This window comes from Garra rufa, chromosome 21 (genome assembly GCF_049309525.1).
Source record: "Garra rufa chromosome 21, GarRuf1.0, whole genome shotgun sequence".
Classification (NCBI taxonomy): Eukaryota; Metazoa; Chordata; class Actinopteri; order Cypriniformes; family Cyprinidae; genus Garra; species Garra rufa.
The window spans coordinates 6,574,504-6,598,436 of record NC_133381.1 but is presented as its reverse complement, the minus strand read 5'-3'; the positions used below and the strand labels follow the sequence as shown (position 1 = coordinate 6,598,436).

Genomic DNA, 23,933 nt, shown 5'->3' with positions numbered 1-23,933 from the left:
ATGGCTCACTTTAAGGACGTAGCTGTGAAAAAGACCACGTCTTTGAATCTGGTGACGGGATTCTTTCAGTATCTCCGCGGTAAGTGGGACATTGACGTCTCCTCTCATCCGACTGGAGTGTGGGAGCCTATAGCTCAGATTTACACGTAGTCTGTGCTTCACTGAATGTAGGTGAAACAGATGCATGATCCAGATATGCAGTGACACGTCATATGGCTCACTAGACATTATTGGCCAGCTGAGGTCTTCCTCGTCTTCCTCCTCAGGAGAGGTAATCACCGTGTTGGCACGGGTCACGGCTGCACACGAGTGCTGATGCGAACCTCTTTACAGCTGCGCATGTTGGATTATGATGGCTGTGGTGTGCTTAAGGCTGCACCGGCATGCCATGTGTGCTACAGTACATGGATGCTTCCTAAACATGCCCCGTGCATTGCATTAGAACATGCATGCAAACATAGGATGTTGTCTGTTGTGAATATGGCTGGTCTGTCTGAGCCCATCACGCATAAATATGTCTGGTGGGTGTTTGTTGGTGACCTAAATGACCTTATCTGTGTCTAAAAATGCTCTGCAAGATTTGTGCATATGCTGTTTGCAAAGTCAAGCATCACTAATGTTTCGCATACTTAGGGTTATTGATTTGTACAGTAATAAATTGTTACAATAGTAAACTTTTTTCACCTTGCAGACGATTAAAAAAATCAGAAGCAGAATATTATTGAAACTTGGGGGGTGGACTCTTTTGGTTAGGAAACACCCCCTAGCAACACTCACAACACCTTAGAAACCATTCAGAACGACTTTGTAACTGTGTGGCAATGGCCTGGCAACCACAAAGCAACACCCTAGCAACCATCCAGAACACACACAGAACATCCTAACAATTCCATAGCAATGACGTTACAATCACTCAGAACATCTTTATGGCTGCATAGAAAAGGCCTGCCAATCACACAGAATACCACTGCAACAGCCCAGCAGCTGCTTAGAATGTCTTGCTTAGCAACACCTTGGCAACCACCCAAAACACACTATTAACCACATGGCAACACCTTGGCAACACTTTTGCAACTGCATGGCAACACCATGACAGCCACTCCTGGCAGACACTTTGCCATGTCCTTGCAACCAAACAGAATATATTCTAGCACCACCCATGGCATCCTAGCAACCACTTAGAACATCTTTATGGCTGCATAGAATCTTCCTGACAATCATTTGGAACTGCATAGGAACAGCCTTGCATCCACGCAAAATACCTTTGCAATGCCTTGAGAACAACACAGAGCATCCTAGAAACCGCATAGCAACACCCTGGTAACCACATAGAACATTCTAACAACATAGCAATGCTCTAACAACCACTCTGAACATCTTTATGGCTGCATAGTAAAGGCCTGGAAATCATACAGAATACCATTGCAACTCCATAGCAACAGCCTGGCAGCTGCTTAGAACATCCTGCTTAACAACACTCTGTAAACCACCCAGAACACACTGGCATCCACATAGCAACACCCTGGCAACCATTTACGCCTGCATGGCAACACACTGGCAACAGCTCCAAAAACCTTTGCAGCCACTTTGCATTCCCGTAGAACCACATAGCAACACCCAAGCAACCACTTTAAAACATCTTTGTGGCTGCATAGAAACTTCCTGACAACCATTTCCAACTGCATAGGAATGGCCTGGCAACAACACAGAGCATCCTGGAACCCTGGCAAACACAGTACATTCTAGCATAGCAATGCCATGACAACCATTTAGAATATCTTTATGGCTGCATATATTATCCTGGCAACCACTTTTGCAGACTATTTTCAAAGCTGTGGCAACAACATGGAATATTCTGCATAGCAACACTCTGATAACCACCCAGCACATCTAAGTAACCTCTTAGGACACCTTTATGGCTGCATAGCAACACCCTGACTACCACCAGAACACATTTGCAGACTGTTTGCAATGCTGTGGCAACAATATAAAACATCCTGCATTGTAACACCCTGACAACCACACAGCAAATTTTAGCAACCACTTTGGAACATCTTTATGGCTGCATAGCAACTTCCTAAAAACCATGTTGAGTACCTTTGTAACTGCATAGGAACGGCCTGCTCTGACAACAACACAAAGCATCATTGAAACTGCATAGCAACACCCTGGCAACCACCAGAACACATTTGTAGGCTATTTGCAATTCCATGGCAACAACTTAGAAAATCTTTATGGCTCCCTAGCAACACCCTGACAACCACCAGAACACATTTGCAGACTTTTTTACATCTTAGCAACCACTTTAGAACATCTTTATGGCTGCATACAAGAGGCTGGCCTGGCATGCAGAATATCTTTGCAAATCCATGGTAACAGTATGGCAACTGCTCAAAAACATCCTAGCAACCGCACAGCAAAGCAAATCCATAGAAACTGCCTGGTAGCCGCTTATAACATCCTAGCAACCACATAGCAATGCTTTAGCAATGCTCTTATATACTTGAGAGCTTGTGCAGTGCACATAAATAGACATTCGGAGCATATCTGTGTGTTTTTGCTTAAAATCTGCATTAATGTTGTTTATGCTGAGTATATGTGTAATAATGGGAATACTGGCACATGTTTCTGATATAATGTCGATGTTTTTGCTCATGCCACGTGTGGACTCTCAGCTCTCCTGTGCTGGTGAATATATCCTCTATAGCTTTCAACATGAATGAAAATGTACAGTATTCTGTAGTAAATACTCTTGAAAGTGTTTCTCACAAATATAAGAAAATAACCAGGTGAGTCATGATGGCTGAGAGCCGAATGAAAAAGATGGAAAAGCGTAATATCTCACTGGATGTTAAAAAGTAAAACATATCTGCTTACTTATGTGGTTATTGCTTTTCTCTCTTTTGCAGATGAACAGGAGGCAGTGCAAAAAAGAACTTTTACAAAGTGGATTAATTCACACTTGGCCAAGGTAAGATGTTTTACAGTTTTTTAATTTTTTTATTTGGATGCCACATTTAGCTTGTATACTATTTACACTGGCCTACAGTACAACAACAACAACAGTAATTGTTTTTCTTATAATGTGCATGTTCTATATCTTTTTAAAACAGTGGCATATAGACACTTTTTAACTGTGGCTTAGGTGCTTTTTGCTGCTGTTACATCATGATAGACAATCACTAACTGAGTATATAGGAAATTCACCAGTGTCTTAAGCAGTGATGGCTGTGTTACTGTCTTCCTGACCCATCATCCATGAACAGTGAATGGTCCATGTGATTTGCTTTGTAGCCTAATGTCATAATGACTCTAAAGGGCAAATGTCTGTGTAACCGAGTAAAGCTCAGATGATTAAAGGATGATCGTTGTGCAGGACAGTAAACAGTGAGTGAGGGGGTGTAATGCTCTAATACTCTAATAAAAAAGATGAAGGGCGCTGTTTGTGTGTGCTTTGAGAATGAATGCTGTGTTGTGATGGCGTCCCACTGCCATGGCCAAGATGAGTGGGTGATCTTGTGTTAGTAGGCTGAGCATTAAGAACAACTCTGGAAATGTGCACTGAATTTATGAAATGAAACTGCGAGATGATATAGAGGCCAAACATGCTTTGGTAAATTGTAATTATGGCAAAAAGTTAAAACTGACAAAAATCATGTGTATATAATTTTTTTACATTTTGAATCGATTAATCATGACTAATCATTTTGTAGACTTTTTATCTAATAATTTTGACCAATAATTATCATAATTAAGACATAGTGTAAAAATCCTTTTTTTATATTAAGAGTTTAATTTGACATGTCCACAAATAGAGACTTTTTATCTCATAATTTTGACAGTTTTATGTCACAATTTTTACTTTATATCTCATAATTTTGACTTTTTATATATTTTGGGATGTACTTATTCCTTAAAAAAGGTTGAGGGTGAAATTTTACAGTTTAATTTGGCATTTACACAAATACTGATTTTTCTTATCTCAATTTTGACTGATTTATGTCACAATTATTACTTTAGATCTCATAATTTTGACTTTTTATATATTTTGGGATGTACCTGTTCCTTTAGCGTTGAGGGTGAACGTTTTAAGTTTAATTTGACATTTCCACAAATACTAACATTTTATCTCATAATTTCGACTTTTTATGTTACAATTTTGACTTTATATCCATAATTTTGACTTTTTATGTCAGAATTTTGACTCATGTCATAATTATGACAGAAGTTATAATATTAAAAAATACTTTCATATGTATTGGGATACAATTATGCCTTCAGAAAGGTTGAGCATTTTAGTGTTTAGTTTGACATTTCTACAAATTACTTTTTATCTCATAATTTTGACTTTTTATATATTTGAGGTTGTGCTCATTCCTTCAGAAAAGTTTAAGAATGAACGTTTTACAGTTTAATTTGACATTTCCACAACTACTTTTAATCTCATAATTTCGACTTCTTTTTATGTTAAAATTACGACTTTATATCTCATAATTTTTAATTATTATGTCAGAATTTTTGGCTCATGTCATAATTATGACAGAAGTTATTATATAAAAAATACTTGCAATATAATTACACCTTTAGAAAGGTTGAGTTTTTAAATTTTACAAATTATTACTTTTTGTATCGTAATTTTGATTTATGTCATTAATATTAACTTTTTATCTCATAGTCTTCACTTTTTATGTCACAATTATGATTTTATGTTTAATAATTTAGACTTATAATAATTATGATTAACATGTTTTTCTTATGTGGCTTTCATATACTTTTACATATATATTTATGTGTATGTTTGCACAGTATATCTATGTCATATATTGAAATAGTCATTTATTTTGACCCCAGAAACAAAAATAAACCATAGTCATTTATTTTGACCCCAGAAACAAAAATAAACCTCTAAGACAATGATATTACCACTTTTTGGTACTTTTAGGAAAGATGCAGGTCTTTTTATATGACCTGTCACTTTTGAATCTCTGTTCAACGGAGCATCTTCAGAATCCGCTGTGACACCAGAACTTCCTCTGTTTGCAAGTCAGATCCTCTGGGTTGACATGTTGTGTCAGGCGTTTATAGGGACAGATTTTTATGTCTGACAGGTGAAAGTGCTTCAACTGGAATGAGACTTTTTGTCAAATCCTCTGTCGTACTATGTTAAGTTGACTGTTTTTAGGGTATTTCCTTTGAATGAAGCCTGCGTTATGTTGAAATGCAGATTGAATCTTTGTTTATGGAGACAAGGGTGATTCTAGGAAGTTTTGGACACTGTAGGTATGTGCAGATGGCCATGGAGTGAGGCTGGAACAATTCTCAGTGGGAAGAAGCATGTTTCGCTCCTGAGGTCTTTGAAGTTTGTGCCCGCTGATTTCAGATACTGTGATTAAAATTCAACAACAGAATATTCAAGATGCAATCAGTCAGGACCTGGTCAGCGTTATATGGTTGCATTTTACATTTTGAAAAAGTGATTTAGGAAAAATATTATAGGAAGATTATAATTTTTGTCACTTAAGTTTATTTTAGACTGCATTTGCAGCCCTTTTTACTGGCATAATGTGATTTATTTCTGAGTGAAAAGTCCCAGAGTGGGAAAAGGTTGAAAAATAAGAGGGATTTGCACCGAAAAAGAACGTTTTGCATTTGTTGTTGCATTTTACAAAAAGACAAACATATCTCTATTTTGGAATAAATTAGTTTGGTTTTGATGGCATGCTGACTTTAAGGGGAGACACTGCAGGCAAAAACTGTTTTTTCATGCACCTGTCAAGTTTGAGATTTAGGGCTTTTTGGTTTTTCATAAAGTGTTTTTTCAGACTAGTGGAAAGAAAACACCCAAAAGACACTGTTAAGTGTTTCTTTTATAGCACTTTATCTATTTGTGTCAATAGATTTCAATTACAATACATTTTTTAAGGCCTTTTTCTTAAAATTAGTGTTTTCTCCTACACTGAGCCAGAAATCTCCGCTTCAGTAACACTTACACACACCAAACCTTAAATTTTTATTCCTGTCTATTTTTCGAAGGTTTTTACAGAGGGATTTGTTCATTTATAATTTGCTTGATTTTATACAACATTTTATTATGGAGTGACAATATGAGATACCCAAAATCCCCTCTGTAAAACATTTGACTCTAATATGTCAAAAAAATTCAACAAGAATTTTTAAACTGACTTCATCCGGTGTTTAGATTTTTGTACTAGAAATGTATGCAAATTAGTGCATATTTCATTAAATAATGCCTCATTTCCATATTTAAACCTAACATTTTAGAAAACTTGTAATACAAAAAATGTTTGCAATTATCAATGTAATCAATTAACTGGGTAAGTAAGCTGATATCTTTTAGTTAATTCTTTTACCCTATTCACCTGCAGTGTCTCGCCATAAGTGATTTATATTATTGATGTGTTTTAATTGTGTTATAATGTTTTAATGTGTTAAAAAAACATTATAATGTCTTAAGAAAGAGTGAGTCAGTTTATTTTTTGCAGTTTAACATTTCTAAAAAAAAAATATACTTACCTCCTACAAAAAAAGTTTATTGAATTATTAGTGTACATTTCTGTTTTTTAACTTTAAACATCTCTTATATGCCTCATATTTACTTTTATTGCATTTGTGATATTTACTAGCAGTTAAGGTGAAAATTGTTTCTACACCAAATTTTTTAATTGTAGAGAGTGACAAACATAACAACAAAGAAAATAAAAAAAATATCGATGTTGACATTTCTAATTTTTTAAAGGATAATGATGGAATGGTATATATTTTAATAAGGAATATTTAAACATTTTATAATATGATTACCTGAATCTAAAAAATATGTTTATACATAACTAAAGATATAAGTAGCCTTTTTTCTTAACCAAAAAATTAGCATTCGATAATGCACAGAAAAGATGAAAGTGTTTTTGGGACAAGCCAAAAAGACATCCTCTTAAAGAAATAGAAAGAGAAAGCTATTCAAAATAAAAGGAAGTCACTATACTTTTGTTGTAGTGGTAAGAAAATGCTTTAATAGCACATAGTAAATGATGACATCAGCTATTCATTGTTAAAGTCACTTGGTTATGTACAATGACCCACATGCTGAAGTGGAGCTGTTGTGATTGTTGTTGCTCCTCCCTCTCTCCTCATTATGCGTGATTAGTTGCTTTGGTGACGGGGCACTTTGCAAAGCACAAAGAGAGGATAATCTGACACAAATGGTGGGTTTAAGTATTCCAGTCAGCACAGATTGCACTGAGGGGCCTTTTGTTCCACACAATCTGCTGCACAACACCACTATGAAAGTTTGAAGAATCAGAGTAATTTCTGCAGCCAGTGGGTTCACTGCAGTAAGGCAGCGCCGTATAGAAAGCACACGCTCAGTGCATACTAACTGAGCTGCGGAATATGCTATGTAATGCTTTCTGAGTCTGCAGATTGACATTGCTGTCTGTGTGTGTGTGTGTGTGTGTGTGTGTGTGTGCTGGCTGGCCTGTCTGTACAGCTATTTTCTGTTGTTTTATTGAATATTTTTGCATTTACATTTCTTGCTTCCTATATTATATGTGACCCTGGACCACAAAACCAGTCATAAGGGTCTTTTTTTTTTTAAACTGAGATTTATAGATTAATCTGAAAGCCAAATAAATAAGCTTTCCATTGATGTATGGTTTGTTAGGATGGAACAATAGGTTAGAACAACTGTTTGAAAATCTGGAATCTGAAGGTGCAAATAAATTTGTTCAAATGAATTTTCTTAGCAATGCATATTACTAATCAGAAATAAAATTTTGATATATTTAGGGTAGGACATTTACTAAATATTTCCATGGAACATGATCTTTACTTAATATCCTAATCCTAATTTTTAACATAGTAGAAAAATAGATCATTTTGACCCATAAAATGTAATTTTGGCTATTGCTACAAATATACCTGTGGTCCAGGGTCACATTTTTTTTCTCAATAGTCAGCATGACCAAAGCAAATGTGTTTGCACATCACTTATGAAGATTTTCCATGATGGGAAGTTTATTCTATTTTGGTTTGACATCTGACACATCTGTTATCTTTTCCTATTGTGTCCATTTCCTTTGAAAAAGCACATGGACTTTTTTATGATGTTTTTATGGAAGCAGCTGAGCTGAGATTTTCAAAGTAAACTTAGACCTGTGTCATATGTTCTATTCTAGTGATAGTCCTTGCAAATATTATACAGTAGCTTTACAATGTGCAGGTGTTAGATTGTAGTACTGGTACACTACCATTCACAAGTTTGGGTTAAGTGAGATCTTATGCTCACCAAGACTGCATTTATTTGATTAAATATACAGTAAAAATGGGAAATATTATTACAATTTAACAATTTTCTATTTAAATATATTTTAAAATGTAATTTATTTCTGTGATGCAAAACTGAATTTTCAGCATCATTACTTCAATCTTCAGTCTCACATGATCCTTCAGAAATCATACTTATATGCTAATATGCTGCTCAACAAACATTACTTATTATTATCAGTGTTAAATAACAGTGGCTGCTTAACATTTTTGTGGAAACAGATGATTTCTTTTAGGATTGTTTGATAAACCGAAAGCTCAAACAGCATTTAGACAACCAGTCAAAAGTTTTTGAACAGTAAGATTTTAAATGTTTTTTAAGATTTTAAAAGTCTCTTCTGCTCCCCAAGACTTCATTTATTTGATCCAAAGTACAGCAAAAACAAAAAAATTTAGAAGTATTTTTACTATTTTTTTAAAATAACTGTTTTCTATTTGAATATATTTTAAAATGCAATTTATTCCTGTGATCAAAGCTAACTTTTCAGCATCATTACTCCAGTCTTCAGTGTCACACGATCCTTCAGAAATCATTCTGATATGCTAAATTACTGTTTAAGAAACATTTATCATTGTTATTATTATCAATATTTAAAACAGTTGAGTAATTTGTAATTTGTAACTTTGTAACATTATACACTATACCATTCAAAAGCTTGGAATCAGTTTATTTACTTATTTATTTATTATTTAGGAAATTATTAATACTTTTATTTTGCAAGGATGCTTTAAATTGATCAAAAGTGATGATAAAGACATTTATAATGTTACAAATTATTTCTATTTCTGATAAATGCTGTTCTTCTGAACTTTCTATTCATCAAATAAACCTGGAAAAATTCTACGAGCTCTTTTCAACATAAAAAATATTATAAATAGAAAACAGTTATTTTAATTAGTAAAAATATTTATTGTACTTAGGATCAAATAAATGCAGGCTTGGTGAGCAGAAGAGACTTCTTTAAAAAAACATTAAAAAATCTTACTGTTCATAAAACACTATAAAAAACATAACTTTTTATAAATAACTTTTATAAATGTATTTACTGTCAATTTAATGCATTCTTGCTGAATAAAAGTAAGATTTAAAAAAATAATAACTGTCATAAAACTGTAGTGTATAGCGTATATGGTACTGAACGATCACCATATTTAAATAAAAACAGCATTTATATTGCCTTTGTCTATTTACCGTCAGTATTTCACTGCTTCTCCATGAAAAATGAATTTGCATTTACAGTTTATTTAGAGTTTGTTAGAGTTTCATCTGCCTGCACAGATTGTAGTTTCAGTCTTTCTGTGACCGCAAGTTTGAATGCTGCGTGCCATTTCTAGTTGAAGTGTGATGTGAGATCGAAACATCAGGCAATGAGAGATAATAATGAAATTTCAAGAAGAAATTCATGAAGAATCATAAACTGCCACTGTACCAACGCTTGTTTGAACATTTCACTATAAATCCAACACTTCTGCTATCCACAGTATTTTTATAGCTCTACTCTTACTGCTCTGTTGAAATAACAGTATATGCTGGTTAGGTATGTTTTGGTAACTGGTTTGAGCTGGTTTAAGCTCGTTCTTAGTTGGTCATGAGCTGGTTTAAACTGGTCCTAAACCCATGACCAACTAAGGACCAGTCTAAACCAGCGCAGCGTGGTTCAAAACATACCTAACCAGGGTCTATATCAATTATTAATTAATTTGCATCTATTTTTTCTCCTAAGTAATTTTAAGACAAACATATGTTGTAAACAGTGAGAACTTGTCAAACTTTGTGTATCCCAAACTTTGAAAGAGCATTTTCTGAGGCTGAAACTTAGATTCCTCTGGGAATGAAGAGAGGAATTTCTGATGACCTAAAAGCATTTATATGTATTTATTCAGCAGATGAGCTGAAGCGACTTATAAGGTAGAATAAGAATGAAGTAGAATGAGAATAATAAAGCAGAAGAAATTAGTCAGAGCAGCACAAGAGCACAAGCATCCAACACTTTTGGAATCAAAGCACTATAAGCGTTCATTAAGTTTCCTGTTTGTTTATTCCTCCTTCAGCACAAACCTCCTTATGAAGTCAACGACCTCTTTGAGGACATCAAGGATGGGGTGAAACTGCTGGCTCTGTTAGAGGTGCTGTCTGGACAGAGATTAGTAAGTGTCGCTGTGATGCAATATCTGCAGATTATCCTTGTGTGAAACCTCTGCATTGAGCGCAACAGCTGCTGGCATGACAAAGTGTGTTTAATGCCAATATGATGGGCTTGATAGAGTCCTGCTTCCTTTCATTTCTGCTCCTGATAAACCTCTCGAATTTCCCTGCAGCCATGCGAACAGGGCCGGCAACTCAAAAGGATCCACTGGGTGTCCAACATCGGCACAGCTCTTAAGTTCCTGGAGGGAAGGAAGGTAGGTGACGCTATTAACACTCAGGGTATCTTATCTGTCTCATTGAACTGCTTGTCTGTCTTAATTATATGGTGATATTCTGTATAACACTCCCAGCTGGGTCATTCCTGTTATGCAGTACCTTGGTAAAGTCTAGCTTTTAAAAATGCATATGCTTCCGCTATCATTCAAGAAAATCTAGAAAAGGATATAGTAGATTGTCAGAAATATGCTCTGGTCAAGATCAGGCAAGGACAGGAAATGAACAGGATGGAAATTAAAGCTAAAGTAAGTCATTGCTCAGTGAGGAATTGACTGATAGCTTACATGAGAGTTAACTTAAAATGAATATGTTTCCATCTTTTGAAATATCACACTGACTAACAGCGCAAAACATCACTGAATTCATTAAATCCATTGATAATACTTATTGGGACAGATTTTTGTGCTTTTGATTATCCACCAAACGTGATGTCACTTCCACATCATTGAAGCTCCTTTTAGAAAAAAAGGGATTTTTTTTTACAAGACATGATATGGTACAAAACTATATATCGTTGGAAAGATCTAAGGCTCCTAAATAGATATTTAAAAAAAAAATTGTGTTACAAAATTATGTAGGAAAAATAATAGATTAATTTATGACAAGAGTGCACCTCAAAAATATACTTCATAACAGGAGTTCTGACCTTTGTCACAAACAGACTTCCTCGTTGCCTTTTTCCTTATCACACTTTAGAAATCATAAGAAATTACATATCAGTTGAAAACTTAAAATTTCAAAATTCATCCTTTGAAAGCCATTTTTAAATCAGACATTGCATTACCATGAAAAATGTACATCAAAGTCATATTACAAAATGTTTTCGTAAAAATGTAAGTTTTAATTCTTCATTTTCACGTCTCTGTTCAAAAATGGGAGTGACAGTTAAGGGGTTAAAATAGATATAATTATATATCTCAGTAATGCAAATTTAATGTAACCATGCATGGTCACCATTATGTGTACCTTACCCTGCTGGTTTGTTTATTTATTTGTTTTATTCCCCCTCTCTTTTTTATGGTTCTGTTTTCTCTTCTTTTTCCTTTTTATTTCCTCTTTATTGTATATCATTCAGATTCTGTGGGCATTATAAAAATGTATACTAAAATGTATACTCCCTTGACATAAAAAAAAGAAAAACTAATGTTTCAGTCACATAAAAGGATACCTTTTATTCTTAGCAAATGTGCATTAATTTAAAATAACAATTTAAAATTACTTTAGAATATTACTTTCATTCAGCAAGAATCCATTAAATTGACAGTAAAGACATTTATAATGTTACAAAATATTTCTATTTTAAATACACTACCAGTCAAAACGTTTTGAACAGTAAGATTTTTAATGTTTTTACTAAGAAGTCACTTTTGCTCACCAAGCCTACGTTTAATTTATCCAAAGTACAGCAAAAACGGTAAAATTGTGAAATATTTTTACTATTTAAAATAACTGTTTTTCTATTTGAACATATTTTAAAGTGTCATTTTTGACATCATTACCCCAGTCTTCAGTGTCACATGATCCTTTAGAAATCATTCTAATATGCATATTTGCTGCTTTAAGAAATATTTAATATTATTATCAACATTAAAAAATTGTTGAGCTTTTTTCTTTAAAATTTTTTAAAAGAAATCTTGATTAATGAATTGAAAGAACAGCATTTATTTGAAATAAAAAATCTTTTGTAACATAAATGACTTCATTGTCACTTTTGATCAATTTAATGCATCCTTGCTCAATAAAAGTACTAATTTCCCCCCCCAAAAAAATCATACTGATGCTAAATGAACTGCATAATAGGAATGATTCAGCTGAACATAGTTTTAACTGATCATTGAATATGTTCATATGTCCCAGTCCTGCATCTGTCTCTCATCATACTTGGTTTCTAACTCTGTCCTCTTTCTTAACATGTCTTGTCTCAGTCTGTATACCGAGGGTCTCCGGTCAGTACTTCTCTAGTCACAGTTATCACAAACACCTTCTCTTGTTACGCATATCTGCATTTGATGATGCGTACCGTATGCAGCAAGCAACTCCATTATTTACCGATCTCTGTTGTAGCTGCTACTGGCTGCAAGTGCTGCAATTATTTTTAGAAAGCTTGTTTTTTCCACAGCATCTCTTATGATGTCCATGACTGGCTGACCATGAGCAAATAGTTTATTTCTCTTCACTTACGTTCCTCATATTGGTGCATATTCATATTGCTTATTCCCTAAGAAGTGAATATGTCTGGCTACCTTTAGTCAAGTTGACATGAAATCAAAATGGACCCTGTTTACTTTCTTAATGCACGTTCTTGGTGGTATTCTGCACGATAGTGCTGGTTTAGACTGGCTTGTTTGCACTGACCTCGGATCTGTGGATAATATGTCTATACATTTATGATTTAGTAATTTAAGACTTTCTAACATGAGAAATGTTTATTTTCCAGATCAAACTAGTCAATATCAATGCCACCGACATTGCTGATGGACGCCCGTCCATTGTTTTGGGGCTGATATGGACCATTATCCTCTATTTCCAGGTAATATTTGTCAATTATGATGGTAGGATCTGTCATATGTCTGTATGTATCTGGGTTTTAAGGGTCTGTCTTTAAAAACTTTTGCAGATTGAGGAGTTGACCAGTAATCTTCCAGCCCTTCAGGCTTTATCCAGCAGTGCGTCTTCAGTGGATAGCATGGCCAGCTCTGAAACGGGAAGTCCTCCTATGAAACGCAAAGTGATGACAAAGTTTCAGGGCAACGCCAAAAAAGCCCTGCTCAGATGGGTCCAAAGCACAGCAACCAAGTATGTTGTTTTTAATTAACTGAAGAAGATTTTTAAAGATAAATACAAGCTCATTCGAAATGGATATGTCAACTGTCGTTATTTCTTCTCTCAAGGCGTCTTGGGATTGAAGTTAAAGACTTTGGTCCTAGTTGGCGCAGTGGTGTGGCCTTCCATTCTGTTATTCATGCCATTCGGCCAGAACTCGTGGACATGGACATTGTGAGAAAAAGAAGTAATCGTGAGAATCTGGAAGAGGCTTTCAGCGTGGCAGAGAATGAACTGGGAATACCACGTTTACTAGATCCTGAAGGTACTGATACAACTTATTTTTCTCCAGATTCTCTCCAACAGACTTACAAAATAGCACCATGGTATTACCATGGTTTTTGGACATGGTTCCATGGGAATGCCATTTTTTTTTTTAGATATGTTCAATGGCAATATACTGACATCCTTTTAAATTACCTTGGATTACCACGCAGATACCATGGTATAATAAAATGGGAATTATTCAGTACTGTTATACTATATATATATATATATATATATATATATATATATATATATATATATATATATATACAGGATTATTATCGTTACCAAAACTAAAACTATAAAAAACATTTTTGTTAGTTGAAATAAAGCACACATTAACTGAAATTAAGTAAAAACAATTTATTTTTCAAACATTTACAATTTTAATTTAGTTTTAATTTAGTTTTGATGTGCTAAAACTAAAAAAAAAAACTAAAACTAAAACTTTAGATATTGATAATAATAATCAGTGTTTAAAAACAGAAAATCAGCATATTGGAATGATTTCTGAAGGATCATGTGACACTGAAGACTGGAGTAATGATGCTGAAAATTTAGCTTTGATCACAGAAATAAATTATATTTTAAAATATATTCGAATAGAAAACAGTTATTTTAAATAGTAAAAATATTTAACATTGTTACAGTTTTTGCTGTACTTTGGATCAAATAAATACAGGCTTGGTGAGCAGAAGAGACTTCTTTAAAAACATTAAAAATCTTACTGTTCAAAAACGTTTGACTGGTAGTGTAATAAAAATGACAAAAACACAACCAAATTGATCAGAAATTCAACTAAAATTAAGATGAAAACTGAATATATATATATATATATATAAACTAATTTAAAATATATATTTTTTTATAATATTCAAAGTATAGCATAGAATATGGTATAACCATCTAATACAGTACCATGAATGTAGCACCAGGACTAATGTTGTATGGCTTATAATGTCAATTCAGTCAATGATCTGTTGTGCTTTTGAAGAGCCACTCATTTGTTTTGAGTATGATGTGATTAGACGCTGCTTAATTATACTGGGGATCCGTCATTATCGGGCCTCATTATAGACAGACGCTGTTATAGTTTCTTATGTAGGTCATGCTGCTATTCAAGCATGACATCAGGCCAGATCACATAGAGACTAGCATGACATCATGATGTGATCTGGCAGAAGCCCTTTGAAGATGCAATAAAAAGCCTAATTTTGGCTCTTCAGGTCAGTGGTTCATCTAATATGCCAAGAAGTCTGTGAAACACCTGATTATACACAGTAAAACAAACAAAAACTAGATGTGTGCATTCATAGATTTATAAAGATTGATAATATCTCAAGGATTCCACTTGAGAAGTTCAAACCTCCAACTTTTTGTTTATTTTTATTGCAGATGTGGATGTGGACAAGCCTGATGAGAAATCCATAATGACATACGTAGCTCAGTTCCTGAAGCACTACCCAGATCCCCACCAGTCCGAGACAGATGGACAGCAAGAGGAGGTACGCTTTAGTGCTTATGGTCATGTGCAAGCTAAAAATACACTAGCTGCTTGCTGTTGTTATTTAATGCAGTCACTGCTGTAGTGCTTCCTCATCAGTCACTAACCATTACTGTAGTCCATCACAATGTGGAATCCATTCACAGAATCATTACTCTAGAATCACGCCCATAATTGCTCTGTGTGCTCACTTTGTCTCTCTGTCTGTGTTACTCGCCGTGCGCATTCATAGCTGGTTCGTTCCATTCCTACATTCGCTCTCTCTATCCCAGCTCTGCAGGTAAGAGTTGATTATGTCTCATCTGCATGAGGTGCATTTAATATATGGGACATTCTCAAGAAACAGTGACATATGTGCTAGAAAGAAAGCATTAGGAAACATTATTTCAACAATAACTTACTAAATTACAGGAACATACATACAGTTGAGATCAAAAGTTTACTTACACCTTGCAGAATCTCAAAAATGTTAATTATTTGACCAAAATAAGAGAGATCATACAAAATGCATGTTATTTTTTTTTTATTTAGTACTGACCCGAATATGATATTTCACATAAAAGATGTTTACATATAGTTGACAAGAAAATCATAGTTAAATTTAGAAAAATGACCTGATTCTAAATACTGTATTGTTACCTGAATAATCCACAGCTGTGTTTTTTGGTTTATTGATAGTTGTTCATGAGTCCCTTCTTTGTCCTGAACAGTTAAACTGCCTGCTGTTCTTCAGAAAAGTCCTTTAGGTCCCAAATTTCTTTGGTCTTTCAGCATTTTTGTGTATTTGAAATCCATCTTTTCACACTGAGGAGAACTGATGGACTCATGTGCAACTATTACAGAAGGTTCAAACTCTCACTGATGCTTCAGAAGGAAAAAGTAGGCATTAAGAGTTTGGGGGGGGGGGGGGGTTGTCAGTTGTCCTCAGTGTGAAAAGATGGATCTCAAAATCATACAGTCATTGTTGGAAAGGGTTCAAATACACAAATATGCCACAAAAAAAATGTGTGGGTCCTGAAGGATTTTTCTGAAGAACTGTGGGCAGTTTAACTGTTCAGGAAAGGCAAGCGATTCATTAACAACTATCACTAAACAAAAATAAAAAATAAAAACACAGCTGTGGATCATTCAGGTAACAACACAGTATTATGAATCAAGTGTATGTAAACTTTTGAACGGGGTAATTTTTATAAATTCAGCTATTATTTTTTCTTGTAGACTACATGTAAACGTCTTTTATGTGAAATGTCTTCTTCAGGTCAATACTAAAAAATAACATGCATTTTGTTTGATCCCTTTTATTTTGGTAAAATAATTAACATTTTGCAGATTCTGCAAGGTGTATCTAAACTTTTGAGGTGTATGTCAACTGTATTTTTATTTATACATATTAATGTTTACAAAATACAAACATTTTAAAAATTACATAGATAATGGAAGCTTAATATTTTTATTTTTAATATTATTCTATATATTTATTTTAATGACAATATAACACATTAAAAACAAGCACATATATTTTACATTGATAGATAAAAAGCAAACATTTCAAAATGAAAACAACTTTTTTTTATTTTGTTTTGCATTATACACTAAACTACACTAAAATCTTGTTAGTTATATGAGTATTCATTTCTGGGACCCGTACAACACACAAATGTCACCGTTTGCTGAGAATGGCCTGTCGGTGGTGGATACTCTCTGGTTGTTTCCTCTCTTTCTCTGGCTTTTATCTTGCTAACGTCTTGACTGTGTTGTGTTTGCATCTTTTGATGTGCTTTTGCTCTCCTGGACAGTATGATGCACAAGATATTGAGCTAATGCTTGAGGTATGTGTATATTAATACATAGGATCATAATAGCTCCGTATTATATGTAACAAACTACAAAATAGTGGAAGTTCTTCACTCTTATTTGGGATTGGACTCTCTCTCTTCTTTTTCATTGTTTCACACTGCTGTGTTACCTGCTGTGGATTCTTGTTATAAGGGTTTCTTGCTGAATACCTGCTAAACGAGTGATAAATCATTGTTTCTTGCTGTCTGATGTGCACAGCGAGAGGAGCGCAAGGTGCTGAGGGAGGTGAAGATCTGGCTGGATCAGCTAGAGAGAGATATACTGCGTGCTCAGGGATCTGAAGAGAGTCTCACTGACAAATATCAGGTGAATCTGAAATTTTCCATGATCTTTAGAATAAAATAGACTGTCTTTGCACCTTTTAAGACTCCAATATGGAGTTTGCTATCAGGTCAGATGTAATTATTTTTCCTTCGTCCTTCTTTTTTGACTGCAGGCTTTTAAGAATTTCCGTGTGCAGTATGAGATGAGAAAGAAACAGATCGAGTCCCTCTTGCAGCCAGTACACAGAGACGGTAAACTGTCTGTGGACCAAGCAGTGGTCAAACAGGCCTGGGATCATGTGACTGTCAGGGTACGTGCTTCACGTGTTTGTTCACCCAAAAATGAACACTGTTATCATTTATTCAACACATCATGTTCTTTTTCAATGGAAAGCAAAAGTAGATGCACAAAAAATAACAGAAAAAGCATCATAAAAGTAGTCCAACTGCTCTAGATTTCAAGTCTGTTTGAAAGTTTTTACTTCAAATTTCAACTCTGAACTGTTACCGCTGCGCTACTCTAGCTGTCATTAGCTGCGATGAAGTGTGAACTGGAGCGTAGACTGTGGATACAGGATTCATTACTGAGGAAAGAGGGCAAACACACAGAGCCTGTTTTGTTTCAAGGAACAGAGAAGCCCACAGAGCGGACACTGCAATCTGGCCAGACACTTGACAGCTTGAAGGGTCCTCACAGACAGTGAACGGCTTTCAAAACAGATCTCTCCTTTTGATATTTGCAATGTTTTTGTGTGGCTTGCGCAGCTTTTAGACTGGCACATCCATCTGGATAAGTCTTTGCCGGGCCCTTTGGGAGTGATCGGAGCTTGGCTGCATCGGGCAGAACTTTCCCTGAGAGAGGACATACCCATTCAACAGGCCCATGAAGAGACGGCCAACATCATCCACAGAAAACTGGAACAGCACAAGGTAGGTGCAAGAACTTTTTTTTTTCTTTCTTAAGGGACTTGTTCCGATCACTGTGGAGCTAAAATAAAAAAAAATGTCTGTGCTTTCTGTGCAGGAGGTTTTGAAAAATTTAGAGGGACACCGACAGACATTTCAACAGATTCACAGAGACCGATCAGTAAACGGCGTCCCGGTTCCACCAGAGCAGCTTCAGGACATGGCGGAAAGGTTAAATCTGACGATCTTAAGTTTAATTAAACTGTTTAAAGGCAACATGAAATGGCCATGTTTAGAGCCCAGAACATCAAATGACTGACTTGAGGTACCTAGCTACCATCCAAACACCCTAGCCAACTGCATATTCATGCACTAGGAACCACCCAGAACACTCAAGCCAACCATATAGCAACACCCTAGCAACCAGCCAGAACAACACAGACAATTACATAGCAACACCCTAGCAACCACCCAGAACACCCCAGACAACTAAATATCAACACTCTAGCAACCACCCAGAATGCCCTAAGCAACCACATAGTAATGCCCTAGCAACCACCGAAAACACCCTAGCCAACCACATAGCAACGCACTAGCAACCACCCAGAACAACCAAGACAACCAAATAGCAATGCTCTATCAACCACATAGTAATGCCCTAGCAACCACCCAGAATGCCCTAGACAATCACATAGCAACACACTAGCAACCACCAACAATGCCCTGGTCAACCACATCCAACCACACAGCAACACCTTAGCAACCACCTAGATAACCCTGGACAATCACATAGCAACACCCTAGCAACCATTCAGAACACTCCAGACAACTAAACAGCAATGCTCTAGCAATCACCCAGAATGCCCTAGCCAACCATATAGCAACACCCTAGCAACCCCTCAGAACACTACACACAACCAAACAGCAATGACTTAACAACAACCACCCAGAACATTCCAGACAACCACATAGAAACACCCTAGCAACTATCTCGGACAATCACATAGCAAAGCCCTAACAACTACCCAGAACATCCTAGACAACCACATAGAAACACCCTAGCAACCACCACGGACAATCGCATAGCAACACCCTAACAACTACCCAGAACATCCTAGACAACCACATAGCAACACCCCAGCAATCACCTTGGACAATCACATAGCAACACCCTAACAACCACCCAGAACATCCTAGACAACCACATAGAAACACCCTAGCAACCACCCCGGACAATCGCATAGCAAAGCCCTAACAACTACCCAGAACATCCTAGACAACCACATAGCAACACCCTAGTAACCACCAAGAACACCCCAGGGAACCACATAGCACACCCCAGACAACTTCATAGCAACACTCTAACACCTACATAGAACTGTGCAAACATCACTAAGTAGATGTGGAACAATCTAGCATCATGTCAACTTTTTATTTTATTATTACAATATTATTTTAATGTTTTTCTGATGCATATGAACCAAGAAACATTTATAATTAATACATTATTTTGTGTTAACTTTACTGTTATATACTGTAATTATAGAAACTACAGACTCAAAATTCCGCTATATTTACTAATATGTGATGTTTCCACAGGTTTAATTTTGTGACCACATCATCTCACGTCCATCTGATTAAGTTTGAGTTCTGGGAGATGAAGTACCGTCTAATGGCGTTTCTCATGCTGGCTGAGTCAAAGCTCAAATCCTGGATCATTAAATACGGCCGTCGGGACTCGGTGGAGCTCCTTCTTCAAAATTATATTGTACGTCCTCCAGCGTATTTAATAACCTCTTTTAATCTGCTTTATTAAAACTGATTCATGAAATATCTTCCCATTACTGTCCTCATTTACACACAGGCGTTTATTGAAGGCCATAAGTTCTTTGAGCAATATGAAACCACGTTCCGGACTCTGAAACAAGCTGCTGACTCCTACTTGAAATCTGGGGCTTCAGGTAAAATACGTCTCACTTTCAGCTATTATCCCCCTGAGGATGGAGATTCATGCAGCTTTTTATAATCGTTCCCTGGCAGCGATTCTGAACTCCAGCAGCCAAAATGAGCCTATTGCTTTGTGATCAGGCAGCCTCATTCTGTCATACATGCTTGAAACCATTAATTTCTTCCTTTCAAAAAAAAAAAAAACACAAGTTTGACCACAAACGTTCAAACTGTAGTGTATATTCATAATACAATAATGAGAATAAGCTTTGATACTGAATTTTTACTTAATCATTTTTTTTTTGTATAAATCTATTCACAGTAATGAGAATGTGGTGGGAAATGTGCTTAACTGTATAATAGAAATATTGTGACAATGCAAGAAAACAGCTGAGTATAATGTTTTCAGGTTTCTTTAATGATTGGAAAGTTCAAGAGAACAGCATTTATCTAAAATAGAAATCTTTTATAACATGAATGTCTTTATCATCACTTTTGATCAATTTAATTAATCACTGATTTCGAATTCAGATAAATGCTGATCTTGTATTAATCAAATAATCCTGAAAAAAAATGTACTCAACTGTTTTAAATATTGATAGTAATAATAATAATAAATGTTTCTTAAACAGCAAATCAGCATATTAGAATGATTACTGAAGGATCATGTGACACTGAAGACTGGAGTAATGATGCTGAAAATTTAGCTTTGCATCACAGAAATGAATTACATTTTAAAATATATTCAAATAGAAAACTGTTATTTTAAATTATAATAATATTTTACATTATTACTGTATTTTAATATATTTTTAATTTTAAAAAATAGCAAAAGAGACATTAAAAAATAAGGGTAAATTTTAATGTAATAAAAAATAATGTGAAAAAACAATGTTGAAATTAATGTAAAAAAAAATTATAAAATAAATATTGCCTATATATATGCAAAATATAACCTCTTTTTTTTTTCTTTTGAAAATGCCATGAAAAAATAACCTGAATGTGTTATTGTTAGGTGTTAGGAATAGATTCATCTGAATACAAAGATACCATGTCGAGTGTAGTAATGTGGTTTAACTATTTCATATTCCAGGCAGTAAAATCCCCAAGAGAGGTGAGTTTAGAGAAGCCAGAGAACTCTATAACATAGCGTCTGTTTAGATCACGTGGTTGATCTTGATTGAAGTGTGTAACATCTAGGGATGTAACGATATTTCGTGGTACGATATTTCGCGATACAAAAATGTTACGATATGTATCGTAGAGTGATGACGATACATTTACGATATGACGACAGTCTATTCCTATTGGTTGAGCTGCCGACGTCTCCTACTCTGCTACAGCTGCTTGTGCTTGCAGAATCAGATGCAGAAATCATTTGAACTGGATATTAGTAGAGCAACATGAGTTCGGCTGAAATTGAAATTAAAGATACCCCGTTTTCACGTCCGACAGCATTTTGGTTTTACAGTCACGCGACAGTAAATTTCACATTTCACTGAGCGCATGTCAGAGTGTTGAAAATATGATCAAGATAATTTAAAATAGCCTATAATGTAGCTGTATGATCCATAAAATACGGAGAAAGGCTATAAATAAAGGTGAAAAAAAATCCAGAAAATGCGTGTAGACTGTGTCTGATATGAAAACTACGCTAGTCATTGTCCCATAAAATGACAAATAGCAAATAACACAGTATTTTCATTAAGTTTCATTTATTTTGTTTTTGTAAAGTAAAATGAGACCTTGTTGTTTGCAACTACGTCTACCCCGAGACCGCGCGTCGCGAACACCAGCTCGACCGCAAAACACTTTCACTATGAAAGAAAGCTGCAGCCGCGCAGCGAGTCCACCGCTAGACGCGTCCCATGTGAAAGGGCTTTTAAACTGTCTTCAGACAGAGCGTGAACACAAGAACGGGACCGTTTGAGAACAGCGTCAGCGTGTACCGGATTGAGTCCAAAGAGCAAATACCCGTGCCTGTCACCCGCACTGTACCTGACAGATAAACATTATTCCACCTGTTACGTCAATTTTAGCGGGTCACCCGTCGGGTAGGACTCTGTTTCGCACACACATAGAATCTTGCATCGCTAGCAGGTTTAAAGAATTCGACATCTTGACAATTTTATCATTATCATGTTACATTTAAAAAAAATAAATAATTCAGTGACAGACAGACCTATTCAGTTGTTAATTTTAATACAGAAGGTTTTTATTAAACCTTAAAATGTGACCTTGTATGTAAAACTAAGAATGCTATAGAAATTTGTTTATTTTTTAAAAATAAATCTGTTGTTTGATTTTCAGTTTCATGTTTTAATTTTTGTTCAAAATATCGTGATACGTATCGTATCGTGAAGCCAATATCGGGATACGTACCGTATCGTGACCTAGGCATATCGTTACACCCCTAGTAACATCTCAATACAGTCATTTCACTTCTACTAACCCCTCCTGTCAGTTCACTTAGAGTAGCTGATACTCTGATCCATAACAGTGGGCACCTTCCTGACTCTAGGGATTGATTTGTGTGTCTTGTGCAACTCAGAAATCAGATTGTGAAATGCATTTGTTTTTAATGTGCAAGACTCATATTCATAATGTGATTTGTCTTCAGTTGAGGAGGTGGAAGGGGTGAATAAGTTTCTGAGCGATGCCACAGCGCAGTGGAAGAACCTGTCAGTGGAGGTGCGCAGTGTCCGCAGCATGCTGGAGGAAGTCATCTGCAACTGGGAGAAATACAGCAGCACAGTGGCCAGTCTGCAGGCCTGGCTGGAGGACGCTGAGAAGATGCTCAACCAGTCAGAAAGCGACAAACGGGTGTGTTGTAAAAGTTTGCAACTTTCAGATGAAATGCTGCTAAATAAAAAACTGTTGTGTATAAATTATGTAAATTTTTTTCTGCAGGAGTTTTTCCGGAATCTTCCACACTGGATTCAGCAGCACATGGATATGAATGATGCTGGAAACTTTCTGATTGAGACGTGTGATGAGACTGTGTCTCGAGAACTGAAACAGCAGTTGCTTCTTCTCAACGGCAGATGGAGAGAGCTGTTTGTCAAAGTCAAACATGTAAGACATGTGACCACATTTAGGGCTCATACTATATACTACACATCAAGCATTTTGTTTTTCATCCCTTTAAGGATTAGTTCACTTCAAGAACAAAAATTTACAGATCATTTACTCACCCCCTTGTCATCCAAGATGTCCATGTCTTTCTTTCTTCAGTCATGAAGAAATGTTTTTTGAGGAAAACATATCCGGATTTCTCTCCATATAGTGTACTTCTATGGTGCCCAAAAGTTTGATCTTCCAAAATGCAGTTTAAATGCAGCTTAAAGGGCTCTAAACGATCCCAGCTGAGGAAGAAGGGTCTTATCTAGCAAAACAATCGGTAATTTTCATAAATAAATTAATATTTATATACTTTTTAACAACAAATGCTCATCTTGTCTAGCTCTGCAATGCGTATTATTCTGTGCACTCCGCTCCAAGACAGTTAGGGTATGTTGAAAAACTCCCATCTCATTTTCTCCTCCAACATCAAAATCGCCCTACATCGCAACAGAAGTACCGACCAAGTGTTTACAAAGTG

The 23,933-nt window shown here is 35.5% G+C and overlaps 1 protein-coding gene across 1 annotated transcript in view; it reads left to right on the top strand.

Moving 5' to 3' along the window:
* The window catches only part of LOC141296270 (nesprin-1-like), a 100,898-nt gene continuing 76,965 nt past the window's right edge, over positions 1 to 23,933 (top strand). Inside the window, exons 1-18 of the mRNA XM_073827534.1 lie at positions 1 to 146; positions 267 to 400; positions 2,910 to 2,971; positions 10,393 to 10,488; positions 10,660 to 10,743; positions 13,203 to 13,295; positions 13,383 to 13,561; positions 13,657 to 13,853; positions 15,251 to 15,360; positions 17,156 to 17,188; positions 17,415 to 17,522; positions 17,653 to 17,790; positions 18,245 to 18,409; positions 18,504 to 18,616; positions 19,985 to 20,153; positions 20,250 to 20,346; positions 22,953 to 23,155; positions 23,243 to 23,407. Of these exons, the coding sequence (XP_073683635.1) occupies positions 1 to 146; positions 267 to 400; positions 2,910 to 2,971; positions 10,393 to 10,488; positions 10,660 to 10,743; positions 13,203 to 13,295; positions 13,383 to 13,561; positions 13,657 to 13,853; positions 15,251 to 15,360; positions 17,156 to 17,188; positions 17,415 to 17,522; positions 17,653 to 17,790; positions 18,245 to 18,409; positions 18,504 to 18,616; positions 19,985 to 20,153; positions 20,250 to 20,346; positions 22,953 to 23,155; positions 23,243 to 23,407 (2,292 nt within the window). The remainder of the gene's footprint in view (positions 147 to 266; positions 401 to 2,909; positions 2,972 to 10,392; positions 10,489 to 10,659; positions 10,744 to 13,202; positions 13,296 to 13,382; positions 13,562 to 13,656; positions 13,854 to 15,250; positions 15,361 to 17,155; positions 17,189 to 17,414; positions 17,523 to 17,652; positions 17,791 to 18,244; positions 18,410 to 18,503; positions 18,617 to 19,984; positions 20,154 to 20,249; positions 20,347 to 22,952; positions 23,156 to 23,242; positions 23,408 to 23,933) is intronic.